The 15,314-nt window shown below is 39.4% G+C and overlaps 1 protein-coding gene across 4 annotated transcripts in view; it reads right to left on the bottom strand.

Moving 5' to 3' along the window:
* Positions 1 to 15,314, bottom strand: part of Ccdc148 (coiled-coil domain containing 148) — a 255,563-nt gene that overhangs the window by 78,770 nt on the left and 161,479 nt on the right. For all 4 annotated transcript variants that reach the window (XM_028769251.1, XM_028769250.1, XM_028769249.1 and 1 more), the window contains one exon: positions 3,562 to 3,702. In XM_028769251.1, the coding sequence (XP_028625084.1) occupies positions 3,562 to 3,702 (141 nt within the window). The remainder of the gene's footprint in view (positions 1 to 3,561; positions 3,703 to 15,314) is intronic.

The following is a 15,314-nucleotide window of genomic DNA, read 5'->3' as shown; positions in this document are numbered from 1 at the left end:
CTCTCTCTCTCTCTCTCTCTCTCTCTCTCTCTCTCTCTCTCTCTCTCGTGCACACTCTCTGAAAGCATACCAAAGAGATGCAGCTGAAGTCAGAGAAAGGCTAGACCCTAATAAGGGTCTGAGTAGCTGACAACAAGAACAATAACTAGCTAGGACTTGGTCAGACACCGAGTAGGGGTTAGCACAGCATGATCACTCCCTGAGAGGTGGCTGGGCAGCCTCCATTAGGCTGAGCACCAGAGGATCAAAGGGATAGATGTATAACGCTAAACTAGTGTCATGCATGAGAACTCTGACTTTCACGCTGGCTCACAGCACGGGGTCCCAGGTCTAGACAATAACACAGAAGCTGGTTCTAAGACAGTATAATGTATATGGCCCTCAGCAGAGTCAGAAATAAGAGCTATCTTTGGAGATGGTCTTATTACTGGGTCCCAGTTCAGAAAGAAAAGTATAATTCATAAAGGAGACATAAATGCCTTTCTTCTTTAGTCATTTAAACTCTCTCTGAAATTGCAGAAACTTCAGGCAATATTAAAAGGCAAATGACAAAGACAAAAAAAAAAAAAAAACCAAAGTCCGTGTAGCCCCAGTAGTTGCTTACAACACAGCATCCTGTAATTGTAAGCACCAGCTATAGATTAACAAATAACAAATAGGAAAGTAGATTTTTAAAAAGTACAGATAAGCAATCTATAAAAGAGGAAGATGTTCAGTAATCATAAGCTATTCAGTCTCAGAAATAACAATGGAAATCAAAAGTAAAACACCAATGGTGTGCTTTTCACATTTGTCAGATTGGCAGAATGAAAAAGAAATTATAATAATCATATAAAGTTTAAAAGTCATATAAAATTGAAAATACATTGATCCTAAACATAATTATTTTACTCCTAAAGACCACCTAGAGAGAGAACGCTCTGGTTAAGCCAAAGGGTATCTGCTTGGTGGCCACAGCTGTACATGGGGCAAAACAAGAAGCCTTTGTAGCCTGGTATGAAAGCCAGTAAGGAAAATGCAGAAATCAGCAGGTGTGTCTACTATGGAACACTAAAAACTCTAATTAAAAAGACAAACCAGCTCTACTCTATACTGTTAGCATAGGAACAATTTTAAAAAGAAGATGGGATGGGAGAAGGAGTGGTGCAGGGTGCTATAGTATGATAGTGCTCATGGAGAAAGAGGATTAAATGATGGCCTACACATTCAAAGGTTTTAACAGCTGCATACTGTCCTGGGATGACAGAAACCACACCTCTAGGGAGAAGAAGAAGGTATTGATGGAGGCCTCTGAAAATGACTTCAACTTTGCAATACACTGTTAGGTGATGGGTACTAATATATTAATCTCTGTCTTTTAAAAAATATTTCCTAAATAAAAAAATTATTATAAGAAGAAAGTAAGTGAAAATAAGCCAGATACTACACTGGTACTATATAATTTCTAAGAATTGAAATCAAATGTCAGAATGTGCAGAAGCACAGTAGGGTCTGCAACTCTACATGCATGAGATACTTGGCTGTCTCCCCTTTCCTATGTGTCCCTTGTCATCACATGCAAGATGGTGAAGTGAGATCCTGCTGGCAGCTTAATGGAATTCAACTGGAGCCCAGATGCACTAGGCATGTGGCTGCCTTGACAACATTTCAGCATCTGCTACTTTAATGCTCCTAGGTATAGGTTAGGGCTTACATTCTAAAATGTAGAAAGGACATGGCAACCAACATCAGTGAAGTTCTCCTTGATCTCCACGATGCCTTCTTGCTTTACTAGTCCTGCCATCACCTTGGACACCACAGCTGTCAATCATTTCACCCTTTGCTCTCTCTGTGTTTGCTCGCTTGCTTTATTATTTCTGAAGCCAAATGTCGCCCCTTTCTGAAAACTCGGAAAGTAGCTTCTTACCTTTTAAAAACCCTTTCTTTGCCTTCTAGAAATTTTCTGTATCAGCTGCAAAGAAGACAGTGAGCAGCAATGCCTGCTCTGAATGTAGTGGTAGTCACTGTCTTCTTAGATATACAATGCATTCTGGGGTCATACTTACTTGAAGGGAAGAAATGCTATGAGAGCCCTCTACATAGAAGGCATATCTACAGATGCACACTTAAAATACTGAGTATTCATGATAGCTAACAATCAGTGAGTTGCCCCACAAAAACACACAGTTCACTTCCATTATCTGAAACATGATCAATATTTACTAATTATTGAAGTTCGTGAAGTTATTCCTTTTAGAAATCGCCTTTCTTAATGTGGGCCTGATGAAACCAATCAATTTACTTCTTTAGAGGAAGAAATGGAATTCAATTTTTAATTAAAAATATAAGAGCTGCGAAAAACAACCCCTTGCCAGTTAACTTTGTCAAATGGCCGTAGAATCCCCAGTGTGTTTGCTTTGCACACATGCTGCCTCTCACTCATTAGCTTGCTGGAGTAAAGGCATGGCACAAGTCAAGATCAACGGCAAGTAAGGAATCAGAAATGCAGCAAAACGGGCTCATAGTTTTAAAGTCCACAGTTCCTTTTCCCCCAGCATTCAACTCTGAAGGAAAAACTTCTTAAAACAGGGGTGCCACAAACTCTATTGATCACAGAACCCCAAAATATGAACCACAGTCACAGTGCAAACACTAGTCTACAAATGGCCGTGAGTTAATCAGTCATTCTCAGCAATATAGGCAGCTTTTTAAAAAATCATTTTTTACATCATGCAGATCAAGTCAATCTAAGTGAACTGTCTAGGCCCTGGTATGCAAGACTGGAGAGGCTATGCGCAGATCAATTTTCTTTCTCTGTACTGATCATGAGGTAACTTTCATGAATGATTTCCAGAGTCAGCAGCTCTGAGAAATGTTGCTTGATAACCCTGATAACATTTTTAACTAAAATACCTAAAATTTTGAAATTTTTATTGTAGGAACAGGCAAAATGTTTAGATGCCATTATAAAATAATCAAAACAAGCCCCAAGCATTTACATCTTCTATAGATCGGCAGCAGAACTTCAGGAGTATGGATAAGATTTTGGTGAGTATTATTTTGAAAATTAAGAAACAGGTATTTGCCCAAAAGAGGAATGATAAATTTGTATAACTGAAAATATCTAATAAATTATAAGTGAAGAATGAAGTCTTCAAGGGCCTTTTGCCATTCCATGGATTGTATAGTGTCCCCAGTACAATGTATTATGCCAACAAGGACATTTCTATCTATCATTCGCCACACTACGATAAACCAAAATGTTCTCCCACTACAATGAAAGCTTTATCATGTCCGTTCTTAGTGCAAGACTTAAAAATAACCATAAATTTTGCCTTTTTTCCCCAATATGGAATGGACTTAGTCACAGACACCTGTGTTCATGCAAGCTAACAACATGGGTTCTCTCTTCAGCAATCACATCTGTGACACTCATAAAGGATAAAGCAGAACTTTGCTCAGTTCTCACAAGTGTTCCAGGAATGGCCAGGGAGAATCTATGGCAAACTCCACTGTGAATCAAACCTTAATAGACCAATTAAGGACCCATTCATACATCCAAAAAAGCAGGGGACTGCATACCTTAATCTCTGTCTCCTCCCTTCGCAGCAATTCCTTCTTTTTCCACAATTTCTCTTTCTCCTCTTCCCTTTCTCTTCTTCTGGCTGAAATTTCCATTTCCAGTCTTGATAGCTCTTCTTGTTGGGCTCGCCATTGAGAGACCTGGAACACATAGAAACCTTTCATTTCCATAACTATGTAGTCACATGATCCCATATGGGACAAGGTTTTGTGTCAAAGAGGACTCAAGTCTTTCCAAACTTACATGCATAGTTTATGTGTATGTGAGGATATGATATGTGTGCATGCTAGTATAGAAAACAGCGACTTTAACACATCCACATACTCTTTAGCTGAACTCAGGGAGCCATAAAAGTGTATGATTTTACTTCAGAGAATCTGTGACTTCCAAAAAATTCTGGGCCGGGTTATAGCTCAATGAATGACACATTTGCCTTATACATGAAATGCATTGCCAATGGACATGTTAATGTGGAATGGTGAAAGTTTCATGGGGTCCCACCCCTAGACAAAATCTGAAGGCAACCAATAACTACTGGGAGAAAGAGAACTAATGTCTCCTAAGAATGAATCCCTATTGGTTGTCCAGTGAAGAATGGCCAGTGGCCAGTACTGAAACCATATGGACACAAACAACAAACATGGACTCAGCACATCATGTATATTTGTATAAAATTAGGAGCATGAGAAGATGGGTCAGTTAGTCAAGTGTCTGCCATATAATCATGAGGAACTGAGTTTGATCCCCAGCACCTATGTAAAAAATCCAAGTGTAGCGCTGTGGTTCCAGCACTAGGAGCAGTGGAGATAGGCCAGTTCTTGAACTTGAAGGATAGCCAGTACAGCCAAACTAGCACATTCTTAGTTATCAGTGAGAAGTCCTGTCTTAAGAATTATGGTAGATGGGGCTAATGATTCAGTGGGTAAGGGTATGTGATGCCAAGCCTGATGATCTGAGTTCAATTCCCACAAGGGTCAGATTCCTGTAAGTTTTCCTCTGACCTCTATATAAATGCTATGGCATAAGTGTAACCACTTATGTACACACAAAAAAAATAAAAATGGCATTTTAAAAGTAAGATAGAGAACAATCAAGAAAGATACCCAATATTGATCTCTGGCCTGTACACACATATGGGCACCCACATACACACATGGACACACGCCACATCATATCACATCACATATCCAACTACCACTCAAATTCTGAAATGGATCTAAGACCTTAAAAGGTTTAAGAACTACTGAAAGATTTTGCTTTCTTTACATTATAAGCATAGAAAATAAGAATAAATTAAGATGCCAACATAGAAACTTCCTGAGATATGTGCTACTGTTAGACAAATACTTTTTGTAGATTTAATCAATGCATAAATACATTTCACAATATAAAATATACATAGCCTTTCATTCTTATACCTGCCTCCAGGAAATTATCCAAGGATCATTGTACTGGTTAGTTTTTTTGTCAACTTGACACAAGCTGGAGTTAACTGTCAAGAGGAAATCATAAACTGAGACAGTGGGAATTTCTGGTTTTGTTGGAAACTCAGTTGTGTCATGTGATATTTTTCTGAATGTTGTCTTATGAGAGGATATTTTGCTGAAGCAGACATGTGAGAGGATGTATTTCTGAGAACAGATACATGGTGTTTTTCTGGAAGCTATCTGGTAAAAGGGCATGTGATGTTTTGCTGGAGCAGACACTTGAAGGGGCACAGGATGTTTGGAAAGATTATAACCCAATAGACAGTGAAAGAGGCTATCATTGGCTCGCCTTGTTTTCTTCTATGATCTTTGCTTGTCTTGACTTTGTAGAGAGAAGCACACCGAAGAACTTCTGGTGGAATTCCAGCTGCTTCTTGCTGCTTCAGTGGACTTGTGCCAATCAGTGGAGCTTTGCAGTTTCTTCCGGACCAAGCCACTAGTGATTCATGTTTGGTGTTTTGCTAGTGGACTGGACCGCAGACAACAAAGATTGGAATTGCCCCCCCAAAAAAACCTACTTCTAAACAGGTCCACATCCCCCTTGTCCTATCAGCCATCTTTCTCCCCTACCTTTGGTTGATGGGCTATAAAGTAGGTTGAAGCATTTAAGAACCCTTATTAAAGCAGGTTTTGAAAAATAAAGGCCTACAAGACAAAGCCTCCATCAAATTTCCTGAGGGTAAGTCTGTGGGGCATTGATGTAGGAGGGCCCGACCCACTATCAGCAGTGGAGCCCTGAGCAGGTGGTCCTGGGTTCTGTAAGAAAGCAGGCTAAACAAAGCCATAGAGGGCAAGCTAGTAAGCAGTGTTCCTCCATGGCCTCTGCTTCAAATCCTGCATGCACATTCATGCTTGAGTTTCTGACTTGATTTTCTTTCATGATGGACTGTAAGCTGAAGTAAACACTCTCCTTCCTGTGCTGCCTTTGGTCATGGTGCTTTGACACAGCAATAAAAACCACACAAACAATACAACCGTCAACTAGACAAGCACACAAAATATATACCATGGCAATTCTCTCTGCAGCACAGTTTAAAACAGAAAGTTTAGGGGAAGTCTAAATACCCAGTAATAGAAAGTAGTTTAATTCAAATTTTGTACATTCATACAGTATCTGTGATTGATAAAAGATGCTACATTTCTACATTTGTTGATAAGAAAGCATCTATAATATTTAGATGCAAGAAAACAATGTAAACTACATTTGTATGATCTAATTAGCATAAAGTATCCTTGTATCTGTACAAAGAGAGGCTTTTGGAAGGAGGTTTACTGACATGATAATAGAGCCTCTGGAAATTATTTTACAAGATTCTAAAACTTATTTTAGTATTTCTAGGCTCAATAAAGTTATTCTAACCTTTCAAGACTGGGTACATTTTTCTTTTCACACATCTTTTTATGAAGAAAAAAACAAATGAGACTAATGAAAAATAAAGTCAAACTTTTTTTCTGATCCTATCTGGCTGACAAATCAGTAAAGAAAAAATACTCAAGCATGCAAAACTCCTCTTACAAAAGGCAATACATAATTTTGCAAGTATTTGACTCAAGCATCATTCATTAATAGCATACAAAATTACAATTGAGACATCATATCTTCCAAATATGACTAAAGTGACTCTTAATAGCTTACCTTTTAAATATTTTATATTAACTTCAAATTTTTAGTTTTCAAAAACATTATTTTGCCAAAACAAACAAGAGATGCCAACAGTCTCCCTTCTAGAACACTCAAAGGGACAATACCCTTCTCTCTGCCACCTGTTAACCAACCTGGCAAAGAAAACTCTTTCCCTTGCATGCTGCGCCATAGCTCTGTCATATACCTGCAGTAGTGCATGCTTCTCTCCCCCTGCCCTCTAGTCATTACCCTGCGCCCTATTTCACCTCCAGTATGACTCCCTATTTCATTATTTAAGCCTCTTCTATGAAGTCTTCTCTGGAGGGTTGACTGCAAAATCTACATTAACAGCTTTCTGCCTGCAATCCAACTCCACACAAATTCTTAAAAGACTTTGCTATTTTGCTAGTGTGGCTATGGCCCAGACTTCCAAAGTTAAACTCGGGGCCTGTGACCTTGCCACAGCTTCATGCCAAGCCTAGGGTACTTGTGTCTCCTCAAATATAACTACTTCTGTCAGTGGAATCACAAGTATCCCTGGAGTATGACGAGTGTCCCATCAATATAATTGTTTGTTTGCATATCACAATAATCTTTGATGCTATAAACAACCTGCTAATTTCATATATGCATATGTGTGTGTATGTAGATATGTAGATATATATGTAGATATAGATGATTTTATATATGTATATAGTTTGGTTTCATACATATATGTATACATACACACACACACATACACACACACAGATATGTATTTAAGGTTAGATGAGCTTTTTGAGACATCAATTTCACAACCATTGAGATTGGCTGTAATTCTTTAGTTCACTCAAAATCTTTCAGCCAAATGTGTTGAACAAGACTAGAAGGTTCGCAAGGGTGATGTCAATTGACTAAGTTGACTTTCTTACTCCTAACCCCACATTGTTAGTAGACAATTCTAGGCAAGCTTGTTTCTTGGCCTGAAATGACTGTTCTTATTCTTGCCCTTTTTAATTGTATGTTGACACTGACTCACCCTCTCTGTTTAATTATTTAATTTCATCTGCATGAGTGTTTTGCCTATGTGTCTGTGAACCATGTACAAGCTTGATACCTACAGGGGCCAGAAGGGGGCATTGGATCTCCTGAAACTGGAGCCACAGATATTTGTAAGAAGTCATGTATGTCCTAGGAATTGAATGTAGATTCTATAGAAGGGCAGTCCTTTCTCTTAACCAGTGAGTCATCTCTTAAGATTCCAACACATTCTTAATGTTAAGGAGTGATACAAACACTCCCGCCTTGCCATGTGCTTGATTTCCCTCTATTTCATAAGATGATTATCAGCTGGCTGGGGCTCAAATCATGGCTTATGGGTTTCATAAAATATCTCCATCACATGCACCTCCCCTTTCTCTCACGTACCATACTATAACTGCTCACTAATTATGCTAAATATATTGTTTCCAATTAGAACAGAGTTTATACATTGGCCTCCTCCTTACACTGTCAAGCAGAGTATTGGTACATCATAAATACTTACTAATGACCTTGTATGTAATTATCAAGCTAAACAGTGTCCCCAACAAGTTGCCAGAGTCGTCATTTTCTAGCATTTGCCAGTATAAAAGAATCCCTCTTCTGTTCTCCAGAAAAGACATCTCACATTGATTTGTTGAAGAATGCACATAGATTTTACCACAGGATTGTAAAACTGCAGGCAAGTTCAATAGTCACAAACCAATAGGTTGCAGATGTCAGCAAGAGAAAAAAGAAGCATTGGGGCCAGGGAACCTGGAGTAAGACATGAGCCTTCAGAAACCAAGCTGCTTCCGCTTGCTGTTGGAATGACTGCAACAGTCAGAGGCCGCAGATGTTTACCTGAAGTCAATAACTCATGACATTGTTTGTGATTATAATTGTGTCCAAAGACATGATTATAGAAGCCAGACTTGAGCAATCTTGACAAGGATTGGTAGGCTCTCTAACTGTGGGTACAGCCGAATGGGGCTTTTCAAATCACATAATGGATAAGGTGACAAACAGTGGGTGGACAAAAGGTGCCATTGTGGGGAAAAGTCCTACCCAGTGAATCCTCAGAAGGGGAGGTTTAGATGTGGTGAGAAAGACAACCCATTGCTACATTTTATAATAATAAGGAATTTTAATAATGAGGAAGCTGGCAGGTGAGCGAAGGAATCGATGGCAGCACCATAGGACGAGAAAGCAAAGAAAGCTGGGTGACGCTGACTGAAAAGGAGAATGGCTCAGAAGAACGTTCTGGCAATTTCATTTTAAAGACTCTGCTAATTACACAGCTCCCAACAGAGCATGTGAGCGGCACTGCATGACAATAATAACCGCGAAAGAACAGTGCCTCCCTGGTAGCCAGGTGCACATTGTAAGAAAAGCATTATTCAGATTATTAACTACGGGACATTTTTTCCAGGTCTTTAGTTAAACGCTTTAATATTCCTGCTAAGTGCGCCATCTCTGAATGAGATCTTAGCCCACGAGGGGACAAATAGCATCAAGAGGGTGTCCATCAGCCATAAATAACTTTAGGGCTTAAACAGGAGTGCTTAGCACGTTTTCCTTGCTCTTGCCATAAGTGAAACGGTTCAAAGGAAGTTAATATATAATATGTTTTCAGAGAGGGGAAATGCAATGAAAAATTTAAAAAAGTAAAGCCCTGAAAAATTAAAGGCAATCACTGGAATCGACATCAAGGTAACAGTGTTAACATGTGTTTACATCAAAGTTGTGGGCTTTAAAAAATTGGTTACGTCAATATTGCAAAAAGAAAGTGAATATTGAACAGAGGCATTTCAGTCTCTGCTCCACATCTAACCAACAATATTACTATTTTGAAGGAATACATCACAGAGTTCTCACATAGTAAAGGAAGGACTGAGTTGTGTGACCTCAACAGTCACTCTTACTCTGATTCTATTCCGCTAATTGCAGAAGTTTCCTTACACAAAAGGTCACCATAATATGACATACTCTTCTGTTAAATTTGCAAGCATTAATGAGCATCAAAGAGAAACATGCATATTTCATAGACCTCTTAAACAAGTACAGATTTATTAAACATTAACATTGTATCAGCCACAGTTATGGAAACATAAGTAAGCTGTAATTATTTTGGGGGAAAAATAAAAAGCGCACTGTCTGACCAGTACCCATGACTGACAATAATAAGACATTAAAAACTATGTTTACCAGAGGTTATCGGATGTCACATATATGTGTATGTAGTTTGCTAGGGCTATGCTACAGAAGCTTCTTGGGGGTTGTATGGTGTGGTATAGTTGTAAAAATTCCTGAGCCTGCCCTTTATCCTTTATCTGCCTACCTCCTTCTGACCCTACTTAAATCAAAGCTTGGGATCATTCTCTCTTGGGAGGTTCTAACTCACCATGTCTAGACCAGATGCTGCTTCTCTATGTCCCTGTCATCTTTAACAACATGGATCAAATCCTCAGAATGGGCTATCAATTTCTTAAGAGCTGGCACCAATTTGTGCTGTCCAGAGCTTACATGACATGGAGGGAGTTAGTAAGTGTTCAGTAAACACTTAGAGTGTTGTTCCATGGAGAATGTTCTTGAGTTATGCTCAAAAGTAAGATAATGGAATTCATGTGCCTGGCCTGGGATTGGCCGCAGAGACAGAGGGGTTTGTACCACATGTTTAACTTTTCTGAAGCCTCCACTGTGGAGGAACCCTAGATTTTTCTCAATTCTGGCTGTGTCTGTGCTTCCTGGATTTCATCAGCGTTTGCTGGATGGGGGAATCATCCAGAAACTTTGTCAGGGTTTTCAACATCCACCTCATATTTCTTCTAAAGTTAGAGTGCATATGTAAAAGGCGGCAAGAAAATCCTTTCTCTTCTCCCTCAGTGTTACTATAAGCCTCAAAATTCGATTCAGCAGAATAATGTCAAAATTTCATTTTATTAAACCTCTAACAGTCTAAGAGTTCCATTAAAATTTCTAAAATGTTCCAACCTTTTTCAGCATTATATACCTCAGCTGTTTTATCTTATGTGGCCCATTTCTGTTTAACTTCACTCAAGAAACAGTTCCTGTGATTGTGCGAATGTTATTGAGGCTTTCTATTTTCCACTTGGCATTTTTGCTTCACTGAAAAATTTGGATTTTCCTCTTAGCTTCACAATTATCTTTTGGATTCTTGGGTAACTTGATAAGTGCATTTTTATCACTCCTCTTTGATAAGTGCTTTCCATTTTCTGTGGCTTTTTATTAGTCCTTTTCAGACTCTCGGAGATTGTGCACTCTTTATTATCTTGACTGTTCCAGATCCATTACTTTTCAAGCAAAATGTAATGTCTGACCTAATTGCCTCCTGGATGGCCTAACTTTAGTATAAAACAAGACTTCTAAAAAAACAATGAACTAAATGCTAATAAACAGAAAATAACCAACAGCTGGGTATCTACTTGTTTGTTTTTAAAGGACAAAATTTACAAACTTATCTGTCAATTTTATATATGAAGCCAATAAAGCCAAATAGATTGATTGCTAAATCTTAGAAAATCACTTTCCAATATGGATGGGAGCTTTAAAGATTTCAATAGGTATGTTACAATCTGTATAACGTATAGCTGGACTTTTGGCTACTTTGTGGATTCTTCTTTCTTCCATCCTTATTTCACCCTTTCAACCCCCAACACTGAGTAAGAGAGAAAAAAGAACCGAGGGGAAAGGGGGCATCATTATCATTAGACTAATTAGGGGCATCCGAGTGCTTTGGGGCAAGTTTGATTTTTTTTCTGTCAGGATATCTAATTTCTTCTTGTTTATTGTTGTTGTTGTTGTTATTTGCAAACCACACTTAACAAACCACAACCAACAACAACTAACCAACAACTCATTCTTAGGGCCCTAGTATTTATATGCTCTCTGAAGAGTCTCCAGAATTCCAAACATTACATTCACAGAAACTATCTGTAGCTGGCAAAATTATGCCCCTGCTAGAGCGCAAGGCAAATCATAGTCAGCTGCTAGGGACAATCTGAATTGCTCCATGTTCCACATCTGAGATTAAAAGTAAAACATTATTGCAATATTTCTGTTTTCAAAGAAACCAAAAGTCTCACTACATTAACAAGAGGTTATATGTAGAGTAGAGGACTAGGAAAGAGAGAAGGATCTCTGAAGCTAGAGGATACAAAAATATACAATTGTGGAGAGATGGTTCAGGCCTTGGGCAGGGCTCAAATCAAAGTATTAAACAGAGAGGGGGAGGGAAGAGGAGGATAAGAAAGAGAATACAGGGAAGGGATAGCTAATACCAAGGGCCATTTGAGACATCATATGGAAACTACAGTAGAACCCTCTTTACACACACACACACACACACACACACACACACACACTGAATCATCACAAAATGGAGGCGACAAAGCCCCAACAAGATGTCTCTTGCCACCAAGTAAAATCTACAGAAATGGGTTATACCTGAGTTGCTGGCCAAAGGGCCTCATGGAAACCTCCAAACAATCCAGGTGCTTGGCAAGGCTATTGGTTGCTCTCCACAACCAATCTGATGGTAAGGTCCTCATGCTGAAGATAACACCTATATGTCTTAATGAACAGCGACAAGCCATATTGGTGCCTAACTAGAACCTTATCCCTGCTCACTAGTGTTCACAGTACTAGAAGGTACTCTGTGTACTATAGAGAAAAGTAAACACTAACCCAGATACAAAGCCTCAGTCTAGAATGGTGACTGTATGATACACTGTATCATACACTGTATGATACACTGGTGCAATAATGGCAGAAACGTTTTGGGAATAATTTGTATCTGATTGGATTTGAGGCTCACTCCATGAAATGGAACCGCTGCCTGACACTGCTCAAGTGGCCAAGAACCTGAGAATAGATAGGCCTTAGACCCAAAAGAAAACCAAATACTATTGCTCTGCTAAAGGAACATAGCAATAAAATTACTCCCAATGACATTCTGCTATGCTCATAGATTGCAGTCTTGCTCAGCTATCATCCGAGAAGCTTCCTCCTATAGGATATGAGAACTAATACAAAGATCCACAACTGGACAGTGTGCTGAGAAAGAGAGCTTTTGGAAACCTTAAGTCTTAAATGGGATGTCTTCATCAAACCCCTCCCCTCAGGGCTCAGGGAGCTATTTATAGAAGAGGAGGCAAAAAGATTGTAAGATCCAGTAGAGATGTATGGCACCAAGGAACCAGTACCTTTTCCACACAAGACTGACACATATGTGAACTCATAGAGACTGGAAGCATGCACGGGGCCTCCATAGGTCCAAGCCAGTGGGCAGGCAGTCACAACACTGAGAGGAGTAGTGGACATGTGCTCCCATCTTTAACCGAGAAGCTATCTCCAGATGTCAGCTGCTCACAAATGAAAATTAGTTTTCTCTGACAGAGTCTCAGTAGATATACAAAACATATTTAAGGGTAGTCCCAGTGTCCAGCCATAGATACCAACACAAAGCAAACTCAATAGTATTTTTGGAGGCTCATTTTGTGTTTCATAGTGCTTTGAGCATTTTTTCTTACCTCATTGTTTATTGATTTTATAGTGTAGTTTCTTATTTTGTGTTTTTATAGTGTGTGTGTGTGCATGTGTACACCCTTGACTGCATATGTAGGTATTGTTAATGCATTTCTTTTTTTTTTATTCTTATTTGTTTTCTTGTTTTACTTGCCTGATTTCTAAAGAGAGAGAAAGAGAAAGAAGATGTGGAGTGGAGGTGGAGAGGGTCTGGGAGGAGATAAGGGAGGGAAAACCATGATCAGAATATATTTTATGAAAGAATTTTAATTTTAAAAAAAGAAAAATCAGTAATAGCTTTTTTTAAAAAATCACTTTCCAGTTCTTCTAAAATTTAAAAGGAATAATTCAGTGTTTCTTCAAGCAACTTATAATTTCTATTATAAAGTCAATGTTGGGTGAATAGCAACTAGCATTTTTGTGTAAGTGGGAACAGAGAAAAACAGCATGCCTCAAGTAATGCAGGGGTAGTGTTTCTAAGAAAATTTTGTTTCCATTATGTTTATATTCATTTGTGGTGTAATAGTCTTCTCACTATGGGTCATGGTCAAAAGAGCTTGGAAACCCTACAAACTCTCTAGAATGTTACCCAAGGCTAAGATGCTATGGTCCTATCGCCTAAAGAAAAAGCTAGCATGCCAACAGCACGGAGCACAGTCCTTCCGAAATCAATTGTGAAGTGCAGTACAGATTAGAGAAACAAGGTTTTGAAATCATAAAGTAGAGCTTGAATTGTGCCTTTGTTGTTCATGGGCTCCCTGGAACATGATATTTAACCGTTTCGAACTTCAGGTTAATCAGAAGTCAGGTAATAATAATGCGCACTTATAAATCCCACCCATTTGTGTGAGCCCAAAGCAGGAATTACCTCAGCATCATAGGTCCACGATTTCCAGATACACAAAGCCTGTTGGCCACACTGACTCCTGACTGGGCTCCCTGCCCATCTTAGTAGTTACCAGCCTCATAGTATGAGACCTTCTCTGAATCAATTCTTGTTACTCCCACTTCACTGAGGCCAGAGTAAATATTTTCAAACTACACATTTTGGCCATATTTGATTCGTCTTCATGTCCTCTTTTTCTGTTGTTCAAGAGTTTCCACATTAAGACTCTCGTGTATGTCCTATACAGTCTGAATAGAGATTGTATTCATCAGCTTTCTGGTACTGTAACCAAGTCTTTCATATAATAAACCTAGTGAGAACAAATATTTGTTTTGCTCTGTTTCAGAACTTTCAGCCCATGGTCACTTGGTCCCATTGCTGCTGTGTAAAGTCACAGATCATGCAGGGGAGTACATGGCTCAGGCAAGCAGCTCTTCTCAAGGCCACCAGGAAGCAAACAGAAAAAGAGATCAGAGTCTCACATCACTGCTCTAAAGGGTTCTACTACCTTCACCTGTGCTTGGTAACATATATATCCTGGAAATAGGAAAGATTTACTTTCTGGATTGGACCTCCTTAAAGGTCCATGATGCCACCAGAAGCCATTTTGGTGTCTGTGATCCATGCTGCTGCCCTAGGCTACACTGAAACCCAACATCCTTGTGGACATATGCTATCTCTAAGATGTCCTCAGGATTTTCTCCATTGGGGGACATCCTGATGTGCACAGCATATATAGCCAGCAGTGCCTCATGGTTCATGCAGCCTCTGAGGGTCATGAGTGGATCGGTGGTCCTGATTTGGCCAGCAGTCATGTTAATGTCTATAGCTAGTGTTGTCACCAAAGGCCATGCAGATGTCCATGGTCTGGGCTGCTGACTGAGCCATGCTGATGTCCTTGGGATTGTGGAAGAGCTGTCCCATTGTCCCATTGTCACATGGGTCTCCACAGATGATGGCTTCTGGCAAGAGTGCAGGTAGAGAAAGACTCATCTTCTCTTGGGGGACTGGCCACTAGGTGTTTGACAATGCTTCAGTAATTATACGGACAACACAAAATGGATTTGTCCTTTGGGAATGAGCTCTCAAGGAGGAGGGGCAGACATGGGGGACTGAGAGATGAGAGCATTCAGAGTGCATGATGGGAGATTGCCACATAATCGAGAGAGAGAGAGAGAGAGAGAGAGAGAGAGAGAGAGAGAGAGAGAG

This window comes from Grammomys surdaster, unplaced genomic scaffold (genome assembly GCF_004785775.1).
Source record: "Grammomys surdaster isolate TR1022 unplaced genomic scaffold, NIH_TR_1.0 191, whole genome shotgun sequence".
Classification (NCBI taxonomy): domain Eukaryota; kingdom Metazoa; phylum Chordata; class Mammalia; order Rodentia; family Muridae; genus Grammomys; species Grammomys surdaster.
Note: the sequence above shows the minus strand (reverse complement) of the source record. Positions and strands in the feature narration are given on the sequence as shown.